The 23,700-nt window shown below is 44.9% G+C and overlaps 1 protein-coding gene across 3 annotated transcripts in view; it reads left to right on the top strand.

The window, feature by feature from the left end:
• Positions 1-23,700, top strand: part of KIAA0586 (KIAA0586 ortholog) — a 92,999-nt gene that overhangs the window by 53,811 nt on the left and 15,488 nt on the right. For all 3 annotated transcript variants that reach the window (XM_044436313.1, XM_044436314.1, XM_044436311.1), the window contains exons 31-32: positions 1,977-2,101; positions 3,407-3,494. In XM_044436313.1, the coding sequence (XP_044292248.1) occupies positions 1,977-2,101; positions 3,407-3,494 (213 nt within the window). The remainder of the gene's footprint in view (positions 1-1,976; positions 2,102-3,406; positions 3,495-23,700) is intronic.

The following is a 23,700-nucleotide window of genomic DNA, read 5'->3' as shown; positions in this document are numbered from 1 at the left end:
GCGTGTGTCACTGTCGCTGGCGTTGAAGAGCCTGTGCCTGCCGAAGCGGACCATGCTAGGCCCGATAGACTCTGTAGGACGTGCACATACCCCTCCTGGATTCCTCCGTAACTGAACACTTCCAGGAACCAGACACACAAGCTTTTCCATAAGAAGCTGATTTTCTGAAAAAGAATCAAACGCTCTAGTTTCTAAGCTGCCAAAGACAGTCTGGCTAGAGTAACACATTCAAAACAGAACAGTCTCTTTGGGGAAAAACCGAAACTTTTGATAATTACTTTTTGAATGGCTGCCACTTTTCATGTAATTCTTTTTTTAAAAAAGAATGCATTATATGTATAGCTTGTGGTATGAGGTTATTCGTCAACCCATCAGCAGTTAAGGTTAAATGCTGTATTTTATTTCAGTCTTGCTTCCTTATTATAATTTAGAAGCTTAACAAGTAAATAGCCCATTACATCACCAGATCATAAAAGACTGCATACTTCATAGGCTGATCCTGTGTGTACATTGAAGAAAGGCCTCTGGGGCCTTTCTGAATGTCACGACAGGCCATCCTGGGTTAGTCTACCTGCAGGGGTTGTGTGAACCCATTACCAGAGCTTAGAGAATGAGTAAATTAACACATGGTAGTCTGTCAGATCAGGCAAACAAGGTCATTAGGGGAATCATGTCACTTAAAAGAAGGCACTCAGCGTGGATATTAGGAAAATACAAAGATCACATGTTAACTGATTCAGTACAGCATGCCAGAGGTGACGGAACTTAACATGTCTTCAGTCCTGCAACTTGCCTTTATTTTGCTTGTCGTAAATTCAGAGAATTTATGAGCAAGCCATGTCTGGCTTGAACTGCCAAGCAGTAATTGTGGCAGTATGAATGTTTCCAGAATAAGTCAGTGTTTTTTGTAGTTCATGGCTTAAGCATAAAAACTCAGCATCGAGTTGAAATGCCATGAACTCAACACTCCAGCTGTTGAGCTGTTCCTTTTACAAAGTCTGCAAATGTGTCATGGGTCTTGTAGCAAATTACTCTTATTTTTAATTAGTTTGCACTGGCTTTCTGCTTATTCACATAATAAAAATCAAATGCTTTTGTTTTAGCGAACTCTGTGCGTTAACTTACAGTGCTTGAAAAAAGCAACTCAGACATGCATGTGCTTGGAACCTTAGAAGCCCTGTGCTTGAACATTGCTCCCATGTTATGTTTAAAAATAATTTAACCAGTCAACCCCCTTAGTCTGCACCACTGCGAATTCCGCAGGACAAATCTTTCATCCATGGGACTGCATGCTTCTCTCCCTGTTCTCTGGTCCCAGATTGCTCCTCTCCCCCTTACCCGATCTGGATAATGCACGATTTTGCCATTAATTTTAAGCAAAGTTTTAACCTAGACAAATTCCGAATTGACCTGGATTCTTTAGAAGATTCAGTCCACCAACTCAGAATCTTAATCAACCTGGTTGCCACCAGCACACACCACAGTTACGTAATGTGAGGATCGCATCCGTGCTTCAGCTCTTGGGCCCATTTTGTCGGCACCAACCCTCTCAAAAACAACCACCCTTCACTGTGGTTTTTTTTTCCAGTGAACAAAAATTTTAAAAGGATGGTATTAAGAGATTTATGACTAAATCTTATTTCATGGCAATAAACTCTAATTTAGGCTTCTCAGTTTAAAAGTCGTCTTAGGCCCTTGGCAAAGTCCCCAGTGCAGTCGCTCCAGAAAATTCACTATGCAGTGAAGTACAAAGAGCCATTATCTGGGCAACATAAGAGTCAGACGCAAAGGATCAGTGAGTAGGCGCGAGAACCGCTTTCCTCTTTCAAGAGGTATCCAGCGAGGCCAAATAATCCCAGGTACGCGGGGAGGCAATCGGTCTCATTTCAACTCACTCGGCTAGTTGGTGAGCGCTTTTTGCAGTTTTGAGTGCTGTAGCTTTGTGGTGTCCTTCAAGTACACTTTTAATCTCTCAGGAGAAGTTCTTGGAGAGGCTGACGTGACACATGGGCCAATGAGCATGGCTGAACTGGATCGGCCTGTTTCTCCCTCAGCATATGGAGATAGTGGGCTGGTGCCTCATTTTGACCAACTGTCCCAGGTAATGCATTCTGGCATCTTTTGCAGGTGTGTATGTAATAGCATTTTTTTAAAAAAATAAGTTTTATTTGAAATTACAATCCTAAAAAACAAAAAAGAAAAAAAAAGACTAAAAGCAACATCCATCAAAAACGTCGGGCCCGCTGGGTCAGCCCCCACACCCTTCTTTTTCCATTTATGATAACTTAAAAACATATTTAAATCTATGTGAAGTCCAGTTTCTCTAGCCAATAACAAAGAGTCCCAAGTTTGATAGAAGTGTGTATGTAATAGCATTTTAAAAACAAAACCTCAGACTCTGTTTGATGTCATACCTGCACAGCCTGAGGACATGGAAGAAAACGTGATTCTCCTGGAAAGCCTTATAGTGGCTTTCCGTGCATTAGATTTCACCATCCTGCTGTGCTGTTCGCAGGATTAAGTCTGGGGGAGAGCCTCACACTTGCTTGAGGTCCCGTGCAGCCTGTCCTGCTCCCGTTCTGCTGCTGAAGGTGTTGTGAGATTGGGCAGCCAGCCATGGAATCGCAGAAATGTGTCGGAAGCAGGCAGTTCTTCCTTTCTAATTGCTGCCAGCCTGCACGGTGGTTCATTAGCCCTCGTTGGTCAAATGCACTGATCTCAAATGTGGAGAAGATGCCAGCAAAGCTCGCCGGCCACCCCTGCCGCCTTGGAGTGGGCAAGCATCTTGTTTGCATTTGTGTGCTGCCGCTCCGTATTCATTTGCCTGACCGTGTTCGTAGAAATTCACAGAGAGCCGCTAATCCGTTGAAGCCAGCAGAATGCCAACAGCAGGACTGAGGCAGGCCTCTTTACCGTGCAGTGGCTTGAACGGCTCGGTAGAAGCAAGGTCGCTGCCTGCTTCTGCAAGGAAGGCCCTGAGGAACCAAGGCTAAGAGAAGCCGCCTCGGTGCTGTTGGGGCAACTGCTGAGAACGCCCCGCTCTGAGTGGATCTTGCACCCACAAAAATGGGCTCCTCTCACTATCGGAATTAGGAGGAGGGGTCGTGCGCTTGGGCAGGCTGGCGATGGCGTGCCCTTCCTTGGCGCCTCAAGTCCACAGCCTGTGTGTGTTTGTGGTGCTGTTCCGACTTGTGCAGGGTGCGACTGGCTCAAGGGCTCGTTCGAAACGATGGTCTTCAGTTGCCATCAACAGTTGTTCATTCCCCAGGTGAACGCAGAGGCCGATAGAAGGCTTTTTAAAACAAATGCTGGCCTCAAGTGCCTTTTTCTTGAAGGGTGTTTTTCTTGAGGGCTATCAAACTCGATGTCAGACTCTTAACACGGCACTTTAACATCTGTCCCCCAGAAACTGCAGCTGGCGGCCTTGCAAGCAGTACCAGCGAGATCCAGTGTCATCTGCGTGAAACCCAGATCTGAGGGCTCCCTCCAGCCAGGTAACTCTCATGCTTTACACTTCTTAAGCCTGGTAACAGTGGAGTCAGCGGGATCTATGGCATGCGAAGGACCAGTTTAAATGGAGTGGTTGAGTCTATATCCCTGGCGCATTTGCATTTCTTATGCTGCAGTAAATGGCACTACCAAGGGCATTAGATGAACAGCCAACTGCAGGTGCTCAAAGTAAACAGGTGAAAAGACCATGTAGGAAGGGAAGGAGCAGGTAGTACTCAATTTTTCTGCTCTCCCGAAAACCGCGGCTGAGCAATAGGGAAAAAGAGCCTTTGAGCAATAGGAGTTCTGCTCTAGAATGAATAAACTGTCAGTGACCTCATAATAATACTGGGATGTCTTTCCTGTATCTACTTGCATGCTGAAGTTTAATTCAGTCCAGCAGGTTTCTGGAACCAAACGGTTGCAGGAGTGGAAGCCCCGGCCAGGTTGAGGCTGGAGGCTTCATTGCATAGCTGTGTTTACCTGAAACTATATTGCAGGTTTCTAGGTAGAATTTTTTTATTGCCTTTTGAAGATTTCCTCAGGAATGCTCGCATAATGTGAGAAAAGACCTTATGTGGTGGTAGTGGTGAAAGGGAAGGAAGAGTCTTTAATACATGCGTGCGTGTGCATCTCAGTTCTTCCATTAAGTAAACATAGCTGGACTCTCTGAGAGTATTCATATATGATTTGTTCAAGTGAATACTTAAACGCCTAGCTTGTGAATGTGGCAAACAGGTATTTGCACATCTGTCGTGCAGCTGCTCTAGCCTCTTCCCTCGGACGCACAGAAAAGGGAGACTGGGACAGCCTCAGTCAGCGTGGATCTCTGCCCAGCACCACAAGAGGGCAGCAGTGCGTTCCTCTTACCGAGAAGGAATGGCAAATGTGCCTCTTTCCTTTTAGTTATACATGAAGCATTGCTGCTCTTTTTAGTTGAAGCATGAAAGCAAAAGATGATGCAACCGATAAAAATGGACTCTTCTAAGTCTCATCTGTGCCATGAGAGTCGGGAGAAAGCTAGCGGGAGAAAGAGGCAATCATCGGAGAGCGCTTCTTGAGACAAACTCTTCTGAAGCAAGGCAAGCCTGGCCAAGACCAGACGGGGGGAGTTTGGCATAGCAGCCTTCCCAGCACGTGGGTGGCCTTCTGGGGTGCCAGTGGGGTGCAGTGCTTGATGACTGAGGCCCCGACTCTCGTCCCCACTCAGTCCTGAAGCTCACTGGCTGACTCTGGGCCAGTCACTGACTCGTTTTAACCTACCTCACAGGGTTGTTGTGAGGACGAAATGAAGAGGGGGTGATTATGAAGGCCACCTGGATTCCCTGAAAGGGGAAGATGGGCGGGCAAAATATAAATATACTAAAAATCTAAAATGGTGTGTTGTGGGCAGGATTGTGGTGGGAGAGTGCAAGCTTCCAAATCCTCAGTGTCCCATCCCCATATGTAACTGCAGTGCCCATTTCAGGAGCTGTTTACAAATCAAGTTGTACGTTCCATGTGGACATTCGTAATGCGTAATGTCTTCATTATTTGCGCATAACTAAAAAGAGTTCCACAGAAGAAGAAGTAGACAAGAGGCTGCATAGTGTGGGGTCATTCTGCTAGCACACAGCTTTGAGCACTTCCTGTGACCTTGTTTTCCTAGTTCCACAAGTATCAAGTCCAGCCTTTGCTGCAGCTTGTGGAATCCTTTCTGCAGGGTGGCTCTGGAAGGCATTGCAATGTGCCTTGTGCTGGTTCTGCTCCTCACTCGCTGTTGGTTGGGCAACTGTTAGCAGAGCAAAGACAAATTTCATGCTTTTTCTGCTAGGATAACATTGAATATGGCTTTGTTTTTAGGTGAAAGTTGCATAGCCACCCTCTCCAAACAGGTCTTCCTTCGTCTTGCAGTCTGTAGTGTTTATATTATTTCTTTTAAAAAATCTTGAAATTAATGTTTCATCTAAAATACGACCAAAAACTTAGAACTAATATAGAAACATACAATTAAACATACAATTAAAATAATTCTTTCAGGTACTGTCCCCTCCACCACCAGGACCATAGGATACATATTACAGATACAGTAAATCATGTAAACATTCTTTCAGGACATTTGCCCCTTCCAAAGCTGAAGTGATTCCTTTGATGGTTCGAATCCTTCCCCCTTTTTAAAACACATACTCAATAAATGTGCCCCAAGTCACACTTAACGTATTTTTCTTTATATGCCTGTTTCTCACATTAATATCACAGGTTAATTTATCATTAATAGCTATATTCCAAACTTTTCTGTACCAGTTGCACAACTGGTAATCATATTTTACTTTCCTGTTATTATTTCTGTTGTATATTTCTGTACTGTCCAAGAGCTGAAGGGAGGTTTTCAGCGTATTGCATCAAAATAACACATGCGTGATGGGATCAAAATAATATCCTTTTAAAAACCCACCCTATTAATCAGGATTGCCTTTATAGGAGATCAAAGGGTTTTACACCTATTAATCAGAGAGATTTGAATTGACTGAATGGTGCAGCTCAAGATTCCTCACTCTAGAGAAGGTTTATGTAATCAGTGTAATTACCGATGAGCCTGCTGGGAGAACATGAAAAATCCATCCTTCTATAGGCAGTGCATTGAAAGGCATTTAAAAATATTAAAAGCAATTTTAAATCATAGCAGTCAGTGCAGCTGATGATGAGTAAAAGAAAGGGTGTCCTGTGACAAATAGCGGTTCAGTATCAGTTAGGTAATTTAATATTCAGGAGTAAGTGATTGCAATATTATTTTAGTTGAATCATATGGACATGATGCAGACAAATTATCAAGGAAATATGTGGAACATTTACAGTGCCTTTCTGATAAGGTTATTTATAGTATGTTAACAAGCTAAGTCTCCAGGTATTTATGTAAGGAATGATTCCTTATTTGCTTGAAACAAAATAGTAATATTTAGCTGAAGGGCCTGCTAGTGCAGCACCAATAGCATTAGGTTCTGTAATAGCATTAGGTTCTACCTAAATATTTCAAATGTATGTAGCTACTTCATATAGAAATGTATACAAGTGCATACACCCTTTTAGGAAACATGAATGAATTTAAATCCAGTATCTTATTTTTCTGCACAAATTTAGAATGCAGATGAAGCTTTCCAGAACCCGAATAACATTTGATGGTCAACAGAGCTTTTAAATCACGTTGTTGAGATGAGGATGTTTGGAGAGTAGGGCCGAGACACGTATCTCAGAAGTTTCTGCTTTGTAGACCAGAGGATACGTTTGGATGAGCATTGCCTTTTCATGCAGTTACTCTTGAGTGTTCATGCAGCGTGGGCTCTCCCTGGTACTAAAGGGTACTGAACCACAGGAAGGGATTCAGCCCTCAGTTCTCAAGCTAACACATGTCTTAGGGAAGAAAAAACTTGGCCATGGAGCCATTGGAATTCTAGGCCCACGTTGCGTACCTGGGCCCCATGAGCCCCACAAAGCCAGGGAAGAAGCATAAAAACTCCAAATGGGATTGAACACTAGTAATCTGGATCTACCTTGTGAGTTGGCTCATGTGTGTACGTGTGTAAGGCAAAGTGAAAATGTTTATCATCAGCCCTTTTCCAGCAAGTCTGGTAAGCGTGTGGCTCTGAGGAGAAAATGTGTGGCCCAAAGCATTATATGTAAATGCTTCCATGGAGTCGTGTTCTGCGCTGAAAGTAACATCTTCTTTCCATAGATTTGAGAACTATTATGTGTCAGAGAATTCACTTCCTCTGTTAATAGATTCATTACTTAACTTTGCAAGATATAGTGCTGTCATCTCGTCATTAGCCAGAAATTATTCTAATGAATTACAGGACGACTTCTTCTTCTTCTTCTTTTTTTTTTTTTGCACATTTTTTTATTAAGACTTCAAACTAAAAACTAAAAAAATAATCAGTCATCAAATACATTGGATGTACTGGGTCAGCCCCCTATAACATATCTTTTAAACATTCTATAATCATATTCAAATCGATTTATAAAAATTTAAAGACATCTTTAAATCTAAGCCAAGTCCCGTTTCTCCAGCCACTCGTAAAAAAGGTCCCAAGTTTGATAGAAGTCAGTATCTTCTTTCTCCTTCAATAATAGAGTCATTCTGTCCATTTCTGCACAGTCCAGAATCTTTTTTTAAAATCAGTTCCTCAGTGGGTAGTTCCTCACTCTTCCAATATTGAGCAAGCGCAGTCCTCGCTGCTGTGATTGAATGTAGTATCAAATACATTTCTTGTTTACTAATATTTTCCGGTACAATACCTAACAAGAAAATTTCAGGTTTAAAAGCTAAGGGTTTTTGTAGCATTTCCTCAAGCCATTTATGCATTTTAATCCAATATTTTTTCACATATTCACAAGTCCACCACATATGGTAAAAAGTACCCACATCATGTTTACATTTCCAACATCTGTTTGACATATTTGACAACATTTTAGCTAACTGATTTGGCGACAAGTACCATCTATAAAACATTTTATATAAATTTTCTTTATACGAAGTTGCTAAAGTTACCTTAATATTTCTCTCCCATAACTTTTGCCACTTTTCTAATTCACTATTATATCCAAAATTTTGTGCCCATGTTATCATAGTTTCCTTAACCTGTTTCCCTTCCATTTTCCTGTCAAGTAGGAACTCATAAATTCTTTTAATCATTTTCTCATCTGTTTTTAACATCACTTGATCAAAGGCTGTTAGGTCTTTATAAAACCCCCATATTTTACAATCTTTAGCATATCTTGATTGCATCTGCACCTTATACCACCACGAGATATTGAGGCCCTGTTCTTGTATTTCTTGATCTAGGTTCAGGCCTCCATCCTTATCCAAAATATCATCATATCTTATGATCCCTTCAAAATTCAATACATTTGGATACACAAAATAGGTGAAAGCCATCTTGGTAACTTATTATACAATTTTGACTTTAACTTTTCCCACACTGACATTAATGATCTTCTGATAAAGTGACTTAAAAAAGTCCCATGAGACTTAACCTTCTCGTACCACATATAAGCATGCCAACCCATTTGCAAATCCTGACCTTCAAGATACAAAATTCTCTTATTTCGCAAGGTTATCCATTCTTTTAGCCAAGTTAAAATAGACACTTGATAGTACAACATCCAATCAGGAAGACCAAAACCCCCGTTCTTTTTGGTTTCCTGAAGCATTTTCAGTTTAATCCTTGCTTTCTTTTTTCTCCAAATACATCTCGAAATTTGAAAATCCTCAAATCCTCAAAAAAAAGTTTATCAATTTTTACGGGAATCATTTGGAACAAAAACAAAAGTTTTGGTAGTACGTTCGTTTTAACAAGTGCTATGCTTCCCGTCAAAGGCAGTTGCGAATTGGCCCATCTTTCCAGATCACCTTTAATGCCCTTCCATAATTTATCATAATTGTCTTCTTTCAAAGTTGTGCATTTAGCTGTAAGATAGATTCCCAAGTATTTAACCTTTTTGACAATCTGCAAGTCCACTTGTTCTTGGAGTCTTTTTTTCTGATCTTGCGTAAGATTTTTAACTAAAAGTTTCGTTTTTTCCTTATTTATTTTCATCCCCGTAACCTCACCATATTCTTCAGTCCGTTGTAAAAGTTTAGGGATTGTTACAAAAGGTTCCTCTGTTATAAAGACCAAATCATCTGCGAATGCTTGCAATAAATACTTTTCATCCCTAATTTTAGTACCTTTAATGTTCTCGTCATCCCTGACATCTCTATTCAAGACCTCTAAAGTTAGAATGAACAGCAGGGGTGACAATGGGCATCCCTGCCTTGTACCCTTTTGTATCTCTATAGCCCTTGTACGTTCTCCATTAATTAAAATCCTGGCCGATTGTCTTTGATAGATGCTTGATATCACATTCATAAATTTTCCCCCAAACTCCATTTGGTCCGTCTGTTGCATCATGAATTGCCAATTAACATTATCAAAGACTTTCTGGGCATCTAAAAACAGAAGAGCCACTGATTTTTCCGTGTGTGTCCCGTAGTATTCTAGGATATCCAAAATAGTCCTCAGATTGTTTTTCATTTGTCTTTTAGGCAGAAAACCATTTTGATCTGGATGACTAAAGTCTATTAAAAACTTCTTCAACCTTTCTGCCAATATAGAGGGAAAAATTTTATAGTCCACATTTAATAATGATATGGGTCTGTAATTTTGAATCTGTGTTAAGTCCATATCTTCTTTCGGTATTAATGTGATATTGGTCTCTGTCCAGGTATCTGGTATTTTAGCAGTTAACAATGCTTCATTACATATGTCTTTGAGAAAGGTAGCAAAAATTCCCTCAAAAGATTTGTAAAATTCAGCTGGTAGCCCATCCGGACCAGGGGTTTTATCGTTCTTTTGTCGCATGATTACCTCTGTTATTTCCATAGTTGTTACTTCTTGATTCAATATTTTTTTATACTTTTCTGGTAATTTTGGTAAATCTCCCTTTCGAATGTATTCTTTTACCTTCTCGATCGAAAACTCCTCCTTCCGGTAGAACCTTGCAAAAAAATCTTCAGTTATTTTCTTAATTTGTGTATTTTGTACCTGAATTACAGGACTTCTTGTGGTACATCAAATCCTTACCAGATGCATTAGCTGGGAGGAAGAATACTTGTGCCAACAGAACACAAATCAATTTTAAAACAACCACAGGCTCCATTACTTCCTTTTTGTGTTCTTTAGGGGGTGTTTTTGTAGGTCAGGAGGCACTGCGTCCCATTATCTGGTCCGAAAGCCTACAGGGTGAAGACCGACCCATCAGAATAGAAAGCAAGCCACTGCAGGAAAGAAGTTTTGGGCTGTGGCATGCTAGTCAGAATTGGGACCTGGAACAGTGCCGGGGGAAAGAACCTGCCCTGATGGTCCAGAGCTCAAGAGGAACCCTGTCCTTGCGTAGAGCAAAGGTGCAAAGGGAAGTAGAAACCTGCACAGCAACATGGCTGATTGTGCCCCCCGCCTTCTCCAGTGTGAGCTTCTGAGGAGGCCAAACAGTCTTAAGTGGTTCATGGACCAGTTTCAGATCTCCTACAGGAAGTTTGAGCAGTCAATCCGACATTCATAGCTTGGTAACTCCTCCTCTTGAGAGGTCAATGGAGAATGCTCCCCTAGGCTCCATCTCTGGTAGATTCCAGGGTTGTGCAACCTCCAAGGAGGTGTTGGGATTGGGTCACGACACTGGGGACTTGCTTCCACGACTGAGTTGCCAATCGGCTTTTTCAGAAGCCAGGAAAAAGAAGTGGCTAATAAAGGAGCTTTTGTTGGTTCCTGTCTCATTGTGGAGAGGGGGCCTAAGTCCCGCGCAGTCCAGTCTGCTCACACAGATGGGCCTGGGCCTGAGTCTGAGGAGGAGGCGAAGGGGCTGAGGCGGGCAGGTGCTGTGGCAGTTTCGAGGCGACCTAGTGAAGATCCTCAAGCGGAGTGTGAGAACCAGCCTGCCTTGGAAGAAGAGGGAGCCGTTTCAGAGCTGGAGGGAGAGGAGGAGCAGGGGGAGCTGCTTGACCCAGTCAGGAGTCGGCAGGTGAAGCAAGCAGGCCAGTTGTGGAGTGGCTGGTGTTCCCACCATCTGGCCTCCAAGCAGCAAGGCCTACCCCGATGGCGGAATTGAAGCTTTCCTGAACGGAAGGGGAAGAGGGGAAGTCTCCACTCTTTACATGGGCAGACGCTTCTCTCACATCTCCAGGAGGATGGCACTTTGATTTCTACTGCTCTGTAGCCTGTTGAATTTTAATGAAAGAACTCTGTTTCTGCCTGGTGGAGAGGGAAGAAAGGAGGAACAGACCTGCTCTTACAGTGCTTTGTTATCTGGATGCCTTATTTCTGCCTCAGTTTATGGGCTGGGGGAATGGTCCAATAAGCTGTTGTGTCGCCTCTTCCATTTCTGAGGAATCTGAGGGAAAGCACTGGGTGGAAATAATTACTGCATGATAGCACTGGGTCATCTAAAATTTGGACATAAGAGATACGAAAGGCTGCTAAATCATAATACTTTCAAGGAATACATTTTGTTAAATATTATAGTTAATTTTTCCATTAAAGTAGTCATGTGTGTATGGGTGGGGGTGGGGGGGGAGAGAGAAAGGGAGCAAAGTTTTCCTCCCTTTGCCATTTCACCAATCCAGATGCACCAAAGCTGCCATATTAAATTTTGTAGGCAGGCACATCCCAATGTAGTGCCGCTCTTTCTCCCTCTATGGGGTTTATGGCAGTATCTGGATAATTTGGATTAGGAAAAAGTTTAATTCCTCATCCACCTACCTACCAGTATTACTGCGATCCAGATCAGAGCACCCGGGAGCTTCTTTATTATTTTTTAATTCGAAACGCCTGTTTCTCCCTATCACACCTATCTTGGCCCCAAGCCAGAAGCCATCGCTACACCTTATTGCAGCAAACTCCATTGGTTAAATATGATTTGGAGGAAAACATACACTTACCTGCCTTGAATTTAATATTCTGAAGTTTAAGAGTGCGTGGGGAGATATTTAAGAAACAAAGGCTAATCAAAAAAAAATTCCTTATAAAGGTTTTCAGTCCTATCTTATATGCCCAAGAAAAATTATTACATGCAGCAGCCGGCCAACAAATCTGTCCTGCTCTCCCTGCCCCCGCCAAAAAAAATATTGGGTTGGTTTTACCGGATGCGGCTAGCTCCGTTTGAAGCAGCGTTCCTGAACTGAACACCAGGCTTAGAAGTTCTGGAACACTGCAAGGTTCCTTCTATGACCCTCCCTGGCAACTGACTCCATGGAGCCATTGCTGGTGGAGGTGGCTGCAGAGGCATGCACTTTTAGCAGCCTTTTCCATCCTGCAGAGATGCTGGAGGGCAATGTTCATCAGTCCCAGCTAGCACATATTGCCTGGGGATGTTGGGAGTTCTGGGCCAGCCCTTCTGGAGGGCGCCATGTTGAGAATGCTAATTTGTAGGCAGAACCACACTGGAGGGGAAGGAAAAGGGCACCTGGGTCATGACCTAAGAGGCAAAAGAGATGTTTGGAACGGAGGGTCGAATCCAGGTGCTGTATTTGGGTGGGGTGCGTGTGTACGAAACGGTGGGCCAGGGCCCCCCCCCCCCCCAACCCGACAGGCAATGATGACGAGGGTTATGGCAGCCTTTTCACTTGGCCTTCAGTGCCAGACAAGCTGCCTGGGATTCTCCGCTCCTCTATCTGGCAGGCTTCTCGCCAAAAATAATCTTTCTCACAGTCCCTTGCAGAACTCGGGAGCTGACTGGGGCGTAACTGGAGCCGCTTTGTTCTCCTTACATTGTGAGCCACAGTGGCATGTACTCCATGAAACGAGTAATTGCCGCTGCCTTCATTGAGAAAAGCCGAGCGGCGAGGCAGGCACGGACCCCGCTGGCACCAGAGCTGGGTGGCTGTGAATAAAAGCAGAGGAGGCTGGTGACGGCGAGCTGGCGAGGCTGACCTGCTTTCACCCCCTCGGATGCACATCCTTTTACATAAACCAGGGGGACGAGAAGCAGAATTAATGGACATTAAAGGAAGAGCCTCGCTGTGTTGCTAATGACTGTATTAGCCCAAGATCTACCTCATTACCCTTCCATACACTTTGCACAAATTAGGGCTGTCCCAGCTTGTTGCCTGTCACTTTGGACTGACACCAAGCAGAACATGTAAAACTGTCCTTAATTGCCCCCAGACCTATAAGATGCAGGGAATGAAGCTGCATGGTAAGCTGAACGCGGAGCAGGTTGCGCTTGGTGCTGGAGGGATTTTTGTATCTGCAGAAGGTCGGTTGTTTCTGTGCTGGGAATGGGGTTTATGCCAGGATTGTAGCTAAACAGCCCTCTTGAGTTCTTAAAGTAGGAAGTGGGGTGGGGGGGTTACTAAAGAAGTTAGAAAAAGAAAAACGTCCCTACATATATTTTTCCATTAATGAAAAAAATTCACAGCAATGTGGCAAACAGACATTGGAATCAGATTTAAAGATGTCTGAATTTGGCTTGCACATGTCATCCTTCCATTGCTATTCTGGATCACTTTGACGTTTAATGCCAGCTTTTCCCTAGAAAGTTTCAAGCCTGAATTTGAGTCATTGATTACATGCAACCAGCTCACCCACCCATGCAATCACCACTTGCGTGCACATTTCGTCTTTCGAGTGCGTTCTTCCGGTGCTGCCGCCACATGAAAGAAGGTCTGTGGCTACCCAGAGAGGCCCTTTTTATTGCTGGCACTGCGGTTGTGGAATGCCCTCCCCAGGGAGAGTTGCCTGGCCCCTGCACTGTAGTCTCCTTAGAACGAGGTGAAGCACTTTTTGTTTTCCAGACATTTTAATTTTCCAGCTTTTGTTTTTACATGTATTACTGGATTTGTTTGCTCTAGGTTTTGTGTTGTCCTCTAAACCTGTTCCAGTTTAAAAGTTTAGGTTTCAAGTTGTATTTTATGGTTTTAACCTTTGCAAACCGCCTAGAGAGCTTTAGTTATTGAGCAGCAAAGCCATGTAAACAATTAAAAAATGACCCTGAGTCAAAAGATTCTAGGTTCCGTCCTGAAGACAAGACTGGGAGAATCCCCAGTCTGAAAACCTGAAGCTTCTGTCAGTCAATACGGAACATAATCAAATAGAGAGAGCCATGGTCAGTCTTGGTATAATTCAGTTCCTTGTGTTCCTTGAATGATTTTTTTGAGACTAGTGTTTTTACAGCATAATATATAGTAGAATCATAAGCCAAGGTTGGTTCCAGAAACATCCTCCTTGACCACAACCCTTGACGTTGTCGAGGGTTAGGCCTCTGCCTAAATTTAGACAGCTGAAAATGGCCATATTGAATTAGCATCCGGGGAAAGACACAGCAGGGTCAGAAGTTGCGACTTGTGGAGCAGGCTGATCTGTAGCTAGAACTTCTCTGCTCCCCACAGTGCCCCACTCAGCCTGACCACGTTTGGCCACGGTGAGACTGCCACAGCACTGAGACGGCAAGAGGAAGGCTGAAACCGGAAGCGGCCAAAGGAATGCCCAAGGGTTAGGGGTTTTTGTTTTTGTTTTTTTAGTCTTAGGTGGTACAAAAAGACTTTATGAAATGCATCCTCTACATAACATGTCAAATCAAGTCTAGAACAATGAAAATACAAAAATTCGCTGCTTCTCATGATACAGTTTCCACATAGCTAGTGGTTATTCATAGACCTGTCTCCATGAAGTTGCCTAAGCCCCCTTTTAAAACCATTGAAACCGCCATATTTTTTGGCAACTAACTCCATGAATTATGTGTTGTGTTATAAAGATTTCCGTTTTTCTGCCCCAGATCTCTCGGCAGTCAGTGAACTTGAGCTTTAGCGCTATGAGATGGAGTAAATCATGCAGAATTACGAGCTGCCCTTGTATGGGGCGCAGTCTGGAGGCAGGTACTTCTATGTGAATGGAGCTCACAGTTTAATGAGTGCCATTTTTTCAATGGGAATCCGGAACAGTGAACTTTGACCCATGAACCTACTGTGTTGTCACCTCCTGCTTCTCACACCTAGAGTCATAACGGAGGGATGTACATATTTAGCTCCACCAGCGCTGGCTAGGTGCCTGCAAACTCCACCATGGCCTGACTGCATGTTTTGTTCTGTACATAATCCGACATCAAGCTGACATACATTAGTACAATGAAACACAGCATTTAACTCAGAAAATCTGTTTAAGAGTTTAAGTAAAAGCCGGGCCTATTTTGGTAGCTACCTAATTGCCCGTGTTCCAGCCTGGCTTCTTTTTTTTTCTTTTTATGCTGCTTAAGAGTGTAATTATAGTTCTTCAAGTGATTGCTGTGTTTACTTGATAAGCCTTAATGAAGGCTTTTTTTGGTAAGTAGAGCATAATCATGGATATTTTCTAAAATGGGGGGTAGTTATGCTAGTCTCCCCTGTTCGGTGAGCTCAGTGCGATACTACCTGGAACGGAAGGGCTTCTTAGTCCCAGTGTTAGGCAGCAGGAGCGCATGCTCCTGGCAGAGCCCCTTCATTTGGATTCCGTGAGACTTGGCTGGGAAAGGAGGCAATCCTCTGGCTTCCGAAAGCCCTTCTCGATAGTCACACCCTTCCAAGGTAGATTCGCACAACCTGCTTGTCACAGAGAAGAGAACTCGGCAGAGAATCAGATGGGCCCTGTGAATAAAGAAGCTGGCCTTTGCTTTCCACTGGAGGGTTGATCCCTGGTTGTTGAAAACAATTTAAGATGACCACATTTTCAGTCAGGCTTCCTCTCTTTAATATCCTGAAGGAGTTTGCACGCTGAATGCTGTAACAGTTTGAATGTGTACCTTTAGAAATACAGGCCTGTTAAGTTGTTCTCCTTGTGTGTAAGCAAGGAGAAGGCTTAGGAATGAGCGCCCTGGCTCAGCCCTTCTCCATTGCTCCTGTTGCCCTCCAGCTGGGACCAGCAGGAAGGCTGCCAAGGAGAGCTGTGTTTTCCCTGGAGGCTTTCCCCAAGATTTAGGGTGCCTGACCTGGGGATCTGAACTCTTGAAGAGCACTTCTGCAGGTGGACAGCTGCCCTCCTCAGGGAGAGGGGGACGTGGGCTGTGGATGTGAGAGGGTGGAGCTGTAGAGAGGGGACCCGTCTCTCACATGTTACAGTGTCTCCAGACCAGTTCGTCCTTTTCAACGGAGGAGGCAGTGGGCAGATTTGAACAGAGGACTTGGCCATTTCAGGGCTACCTAGTGAAGAATCCCAGGCAGAGCGTGAAGCCATCCCATTTTGGCACGGAAGGGAGGCTGGGGAGGAGGGGCAGGGGGGTTTCTTGGCCATGCAAGGAAGTGGCAGGCCGAGCAAGCCTGGGTCTGACCTTCCTGCCGTTGGGCAGCCGGAGCCACCCAGAGGAGCAGTGTCAGGCTCTTTTCGGAAAGCGAGGGGGTGTGGGGGTGCTTCAGTGTGTGGATTCCACTCTTGCCAAGGACAGATGCTTCTCCCACATCTCAGAGAGCATTACTTTGATTATGCTCTTGTGCAACCTGTTAAGCTCTTACACAAGGACTGTGTCTCTAAGATCTAAGTCTGCTGGAGAGGGAAAAGTGGAGGACAGATGCCAGCTTTCGACAGGAGCTCAGATGCTTGTCCGTATTTCCCTTTTTCACATGAGTTCACATGTGACAGCAATTGAATAGAAGCTTAAACGGGTATGATCTGAGCCCGTTGGTCATGCACACAACATGCCTTTTGCGCTCCTGAATTTTTCTGCTTTCGGGGTAGCAGTGGAGGAGAGCAGTTCATGGTTATCTGTGTTTGGATGATCTCATCTCCGGCGAATGAACAAAAATACGAATGAATCCTTTTCACATAACCACATTCACCTTCTTAGTGTCTGTGAATGCAATTAAGCATAGTGTTCCCATTGCATCCAAAATGAGAAAGTAAGATTAATAGATGTGGAATAAGCTGAAGTTTGAGATCCTGGCTTGTTTCAAGTTGGCAATCGCATTTTCCAAGTTCAGACAAAATGAGCAATATGGATAATCAAATACTTGTACATTGCATTGAGACATACTTTGAAGAGAGGAGATAAGTCGGGCTGTGTGCCTGGGCAGAAGGAATGTTCATATCTTGGTTTATTAAGCAAACATGATTATCTGTTGTGAAATCTAATGGGCCTTTCGAGATGTAATGCTGAACTATGGCTTAATGTCATAGACACAGATTGTGGGTCCGTCTCCCTTCCCATCCTCTGGTTTGATCAGAAAGACAAAATTGTTACTTCCGCTTTTGTGCCAACCCAAGTTCCTGCTTGATTGAGACTATGGCTTCTTCAAGCAAGCCAGGTTCAGACTGTGGCTCACATTCCTGGTTTGTCCATTAACCAGAGTTCAAACTAGCCAGGGTTCCATATACTGATGCCTCCCTGCAGCCTTCAGGGTGTGCATTCTAGACTTCTGCCCTGCACGAGTTGCAGCCCAGCAGATGTGGCTGTCTGTGCAGAGGAGCCTCTGACGTACCCTTCCTTGGCAGGCAAGCCAGCAAGAGCAGAGCTTCCCAAAGGCTCTTAAAGGCAGAAAGCTTGAAAGCTGCTGTTCTAGCTCAGCAGTGCGACCTTTTTCTGTCCGTTGAGATAAAAACAAGCACAGTTGGAATGCGAACGATTTGCATTGTGTAGTGATAATAGTAAAACGGCTGCTTTCTGTGGAAGCATTTAAAAAGAGAAGAGGGAAAGGCCTTCCTTGTCAGGAACTTCCTATTATTAAATAGTAGAAATCACATGGTCCTTTAAGGTTTCCCTGTTGTAGAGGTGTCTTCCGTCCTAAGCAAAATGAACAAACCCCTGAAAGACTTTGGAGGGAGGGGAGGGGAGAGGAGAGAGGCCTGTCATCTGGACTGAAATTAATGAAACTAAGAATTAGAAATCAAAACTTTTGTTTAGTCTGAAGAGAAACAAATTCCCTCAAACCAGAGCCACACAACTGTTTCTTGTTTGCTTCCACCCTGGTCGACTGTTGTGCTCTGCTCACTCTCCTGGGCAGTGGCTCGACTTTTGTTGAATGGACTGATTGTTTTCCTTTTGTGTTGCCCGTCAAGTGAGCCCCCATCTGGTTTGCATCAGACTGTTTTCACAGCCAGCAACTGCTGCCTTCTCCGTATCCGGACACTTCAGGGCCCCCACGCTATCAAAGCATTGCTGTGAGAGCCTGTCTGACTGGGGCCGTGCAGCTGTGCCGTGGCAGCTTGAAGCTATTAGCCAAATAATGGCAACTTAGAACTTGAACCAGCTCTTATTCCCACTGGTGTCATGCGCGTACAGTGAACAATACAGGACTGCTGAGCCCGGCAGTTCAGCCGGAGGAACCTCTGCCCCCGTTTCTGCAAATCTTGTGATTTTCATGGTTTTAAGTGTGCGTTTAGGGGCTTGCAACAGTTTCCTCTGTCCGAGAGAGTGCCACCTTTCCTAAAAGGTAACCTATCCATGCACACTTCACAAAGACGTGTATACACCATGTACCAACCGCATGCGCTGTAATGTTGCTTAGATCTCCTTATGGCATTATTCAAGGCAATGGCTGGGCATGCCACCATAAAAGCAGAATTTACTTGTTTTACCTGTGATATCCTAAGATTGCCAGTGGAAACAAAGCTGCTTTTGCACTGGGTAAATAGAGCCCCTGTGAAAACTTCAAGGGCTGTTTGCAGATTCTGACTTAAAGCTATGAATGTGTATTTGCTGCATGAATAGTTTTTAAATTGCTTGTATCACTGGGACCCCAGGGAAACATTGGCTTCCATTCTGGTTGAAGAGATCGTCTAGTCCTCTAGGTTCATGGGTCATCTTTTAAATGGATGGAAAGAGCCTGTTAAAGCTTTTCCAGTTCAAACTGACCTTAGTGTGGCTTTCTGACGCCATCTCTCTTTATATCGCTCTGAGCCATCTTCTTCCCCTCAGACTTGATGAAAATGTTGTCATTGTGACTATTCAGATCAAGGTTAAGGCCTTGTTTAGGGGGTTTTTTTAAGCAGTCTTGTTGCAATATACTTCTTGCTACTTCGTGGATGGCTCTGCGGTTAGCTTGTGCTTGCGTGTACAAATCTATCAAGCACAGCCTTTCAGTCCTGCAGCGATCTAGCACAGACTGCAGTTGCAGCTCCCCTGCTGTTCAGCCACTGCCACAGAGCCTGATAATAGTGGCATATCCAGGCAGTTGCTATTGAAGCCAGAGCAAGGGCAAAAGACAATCTGCCTGACCTGAGGGGCATTTAAATGCCCCCCCCCCCACCTTGTTCTGGCCTGGAAAAACAGGTTTCCCTCTGTCCCCTTTCCCTCCTGTGCCTTGTCTTTGTAGCTGGTAAGCCAGGGGCTGCCTGTCTCTTTGGCCGATGTGAGCCACTTTGGGAAACGATGCAGGGTGGTATAAATGCAGTGAATGAACGGATCAAATTATGGAGTGGTTTTAAAATGTAATGATGTATGAATGGAAGTGGAATAAGCATACAGTAAATACATCAAAAATCCTATATCCTGTTGGTGTTTACCTGCCTCTGTGGTTCATGGGACTTCCATTTCATGCACTTGGGAGCTGAGTAAAGCATTGTTTGCTGAGGACTCATGAGTGAAAATGATCATGGAAAGGATCTGAGGATATAGGGTTCATTGTTCCTTGGGGTCTAGGGGTGAGAAGTCAGCGAGGAGAAGTTAAGAGACTGATCCTCTTTGCTGACAGGGCAAAGGATTCCAAGGGGAAACGTGTGACCGTGTTTTAGGAACCGAGTAGCTAATTTAGCTTGGAAATCAGCAGGCCTTGAACTCGATTAGGAGGTGTAAATTTTCTGGAAGCCTCCTTGAAATCATCTTGGAAAGAAGGAAGTCTCTTAATTACACCATTATAAAGAAGGGCTTCTATTCTTTGAACCTATTTTATATAAATATATTTTAAAATATTTCGTATAAATGTTTGAGTATTTATGTATTTAATGCATATCACAATGTCTTTTAAAATCTATTACATAAATCAGCGGGCGTCCTGGAAGAGATGGCAAGGAATCATCATGCAGTCTTTGCCTTTGCATCTCCAGAAGGGATCATGGCAAATATTCTCCCTTCTTTTATCCTCCTGGCATGAGAAGGGCTTTGTTTTAGTCATGTCATGATAGGCATCATAGCACTTCACAGCCTCGGGGCACTCGGGCATCACTGAGAAGCATCTGTGTGTCCTCAACCCTTGTGCAGAGACAGGACGAATTCTTCTAGTATTTAGTGTGTTCTATTACTCCTTTCTGCTCCTGATGCCTGCTGGGATCTTTTCTGACCACCGCCACCTCCAGCTTTCCTATCCAGTCATCTTTCAGCTGTCTGGATGGCAGTGTCAAATTCTTCCATGCAGCAAGTGGTGGCTGTACTGCGTATTTTCTACCAAATTCAGGATGGGTGCACCCTCAGGTTGCTCCACCATTCTTAAATGCACCCCGTGCTTGCTTGGCCTTGATTCTACAAAAATGTGAGATGAGGCGAGGATGCACGTGTGGTTCCAGGAGACTCCGTTTCTGATCCCTCACAATGCTCCAGGCCACAGACGGTTGGCTCTTGCCCATCTTTTGTGATACTCTCCACTCTCGGCTTCCTGCGTCAGGGGCCTGGTTTGTGTGGCACAACAACCCACCATGAGCAGCAAGCCATGGTAGGCGGTCATATTATCCTCACCCAGATGCCAGGATGGCTTGTTTTTCCCCAGCGTGGTCTGTAGTGGAGTTTGTTTTGCTCACAGTGGGTGGGCAAATCATCTGAAATCGGAGGCTCATCTGTATCATGGATTGTTGCAACAGCGAGTGAGATATTTGGTAGCAGCAACAGAAAAATCCTTGCCCAGCTCTGCTCTGCCACAGCCAACGCCAACCACCCTGCTGATGCCCAAGTGGAGCAACCGCTGGCGTGAAAATGGGAAACCTCCACTGGGTGATTTTCTGGCAGGATGCCTGCTGCCAAAATGCAGCAGGTATCAACCCTGGGCATTGAGCAAGAGAGGCACCTGGAGTCTCAGTCCTGGATGGAAAAGCTGGGGGCACAAAGCCCCCTGGGGTCCTGGGGAATAAACCCCTTTACACTGTTTGCGTGAGAATGTTTGCTCGTGCCTGCTTTTTGCTGGCAGCTTGCTTTTTGACTGCTGGTAAGATAAAGTGCAAAAAATTTTTTATTGTCCATGGTTGGTAGCCCCAGGGCATTAGCCAGTTGAGGCTTCCTATTTTTGCACCTGTGCAAATGCACACCCCTCCAGCTCTGGAATTTAACAACTTGGGCTATTTAAAAAACTGTTTGCACATATTTGGGGCACCAAAACATTAAAAGATAGTGAGCCACTGACAGTCAAGCCTCCCGTGTGCCTCTTTGGGATTTTGGAGGGGCTGTCAGGGGCTGTCAAAATGGAGATGGCAAAAAGCAGCGGGGGGAGGGAAATGGCGAGGAGAGCCTTGGCGAGCCAGAGTGGTGCCTGGCTGGCAGGGCAGACGGATGGAGATGCAGAATGCCCTGGATGCCGGCTGGTGGACCGGGAGGAAAGGGTGGTGATCACAAACCACAGTAAATCCCACCTATTGCTGGGTGCGGCGCTGGTGGTCCTCTCAAAAACCTGCCCACCACGGCTTATTGCGAAGGAAGGAGTGCTGGTGTGTCAAAACCTGCTCTTGGAGAGAAGGTCCAAGTCTTTTATCAGGCTCTCTGCAAGCTGTATTGATTTCCTCTTGCGCAGTCATGAGTTGGCTGGAAGCTTCTGGAGGAGGGCTTTTGCTGGCACCCTGATCTCCTCATACCGCCTCCTCCTGGGCTGTCAGCTGTGCCCGTGGCTAAACGGCTGGTGCTTCCAGCCACCCTCCTCCTCCCAGTTCCTGTATCCCAGAGTTTTGGTGAGGGGAAGGTATCCCTGCCCCAGCCCCCAACTCCCATATGCTTACGTGTCTCAGCAAAACTAGGTGGGTCAAAGGAAGTTTGGTTTGTCCTCTGTCCCTCCCAAATAAATACATTTTATGATTTTACTGCAGTCCCTATTTTATATTGTATTTTATGAGTGTGCTAAACCACCCAGAGAGGTTCATCTATTGGGCCGTATAGAAATAAAATAGTAATTATAGTAATTATTACAAATTGCTACTCTTATTATTTATTCTGTGCAGAAAGATTGACATTCACTGTGGTGCTGGGAAAGGACTGCTGGTCATTTTTCTTGAGTCAGTCTAGCAGTAGGTTTGTGGCGAACGTTCCCGCCGACATGAAGTGCCGTTGTGCTTTCTGGTGACTGAGGCTGACTTGCCACGCCTCCTGGATGTACTCTGTAATGCACAGAAGAAAAAAGTGCTTTTTCTTTTTTATTCATTCTCTCTCGCATGCATGCATGCAGGGTAGTTTCTTTATGTGATTTTGGAGATGCTGGAAGAGCAGGGAGGGTGCAGTGCCGTGGCTGCCAGCATGCCATCTGATGTGAAAATGGAAAGTCTGTGTTTTTCAACGCTGCGTTAATTTTGTTGGCTCCTGGCACTCGTTGCATGTAGGATTTGGAAACAGATTGGATTGTCTAAAATAGCTGTTTTTCTGCTGCCTTCCTTTGCTTTAATATAACACGTATCTGTTTGCCAGTTTGCCTTCTGATGGCCACAAAGAAGGCCCGGCCTGGCCCAGGTAGGTGCTCCTGCTTGCCTTCCAGTAAGTGACTGGGTGATTCCGGCCCAGCGTTGCTCACCTTCTTTCAAATGTATCTTCACATTATTAGTGGCATTTAAAAGATGAAACTTGCCTTTTCAGAAAGCATTGTTTGAATTAAGAAATGAGGTAATGTAATTAGGTAGAGGGCTAACGCCAAAGAAAATGTTGCATACTTACCCCAAAATGCTAATTGTGCTGGATGTCAACGAGGATGAGTGTGCCAAAGAATGTTTCTTATTATCTGGTAGCACAACTCAGAAGTTCCAAAAGCATAAGGTCAAGTGTGTCAAGCTGCCACCTTGCAGTGTGTTTGTAGGCTCAACACTTCCCCTAGAAAAGGGAGAGATGCACCCCACCTGCCCACCACCACCACCATTTCCACAGCTTCTTTCCAGAAGCTGCTGGAACAGGGGTTGGCATGAATTAGCACCTTCCAGGTGAGGCGAGAGCAATGCAGGGGCGGTCCTCTGAAGATTGTCTGGAAATGCCAGAAAGCAGCTGCTGTAGTGCTAACATGTTACCAGTTTCCAAGCATTTGCACCCTCTCCGGTCTGTTTCTCAGCCCAAATCAAGGTGGTGGGGATACCCTTTTAGTGTCCCCTAAGTTGGCCGTTGGCGCACTGCAGCTGTTATGGATGGCATCTCCCAGCATTCCTGATCACCGAACGCACTGGCTGGAGTGCAAGCGCAAAACATCTGGAGGGCACCTGCGGAGGGAAGGCTGCCCTGAAGGCTTGGGGCATGGGTACCCAAGACCCACTTCCTTGCTCATGGACCCACCCCAGAATTGCATCCATTATCCCTTTCCACGTCTGCCTGCTTTGTGACGTTGGATAGGTGATGACCAGGGAGAGGCAGAGTCCTTTCAATTGTGAGAGCCAGTGTGGTGTGGTGGTTAAGAGCTGGGACTGGGACTCAGGCGATCTGGGTTCGAGTCCCCGCTCAGCCATGGAGCCAACTGGGGGACTCTGGGCCAGTCACAGACTCTCAGCCCAACCTACCTCACAGGGTTGTTGTTGTGGGGATAAGATGGAGGAGGAGAATGATGTAAGCTGCCATGAGCCCTTTGTAGGAAAAAGGCAG

This window comes from Varanus komodoensis, unplaced genomic scaffold, assembly GCF_004798865.1.
Source record: "Varanus komodoensis strain SLA01 unplaced genomic scaffold, ASM479886v1 scaffold3, whole genome shotgun sequence".
NCBI lineage: Eukaryota > Metazoa > Chordata > Lepidosauria > Squamata > Varanidae > Varanus > Varanus komodoensis.
The sequence above is the reverse complement of the archived record's forward strand: the minus strand, read 5'-3'. Positions and strand labels throughout refer to the sequence as shown.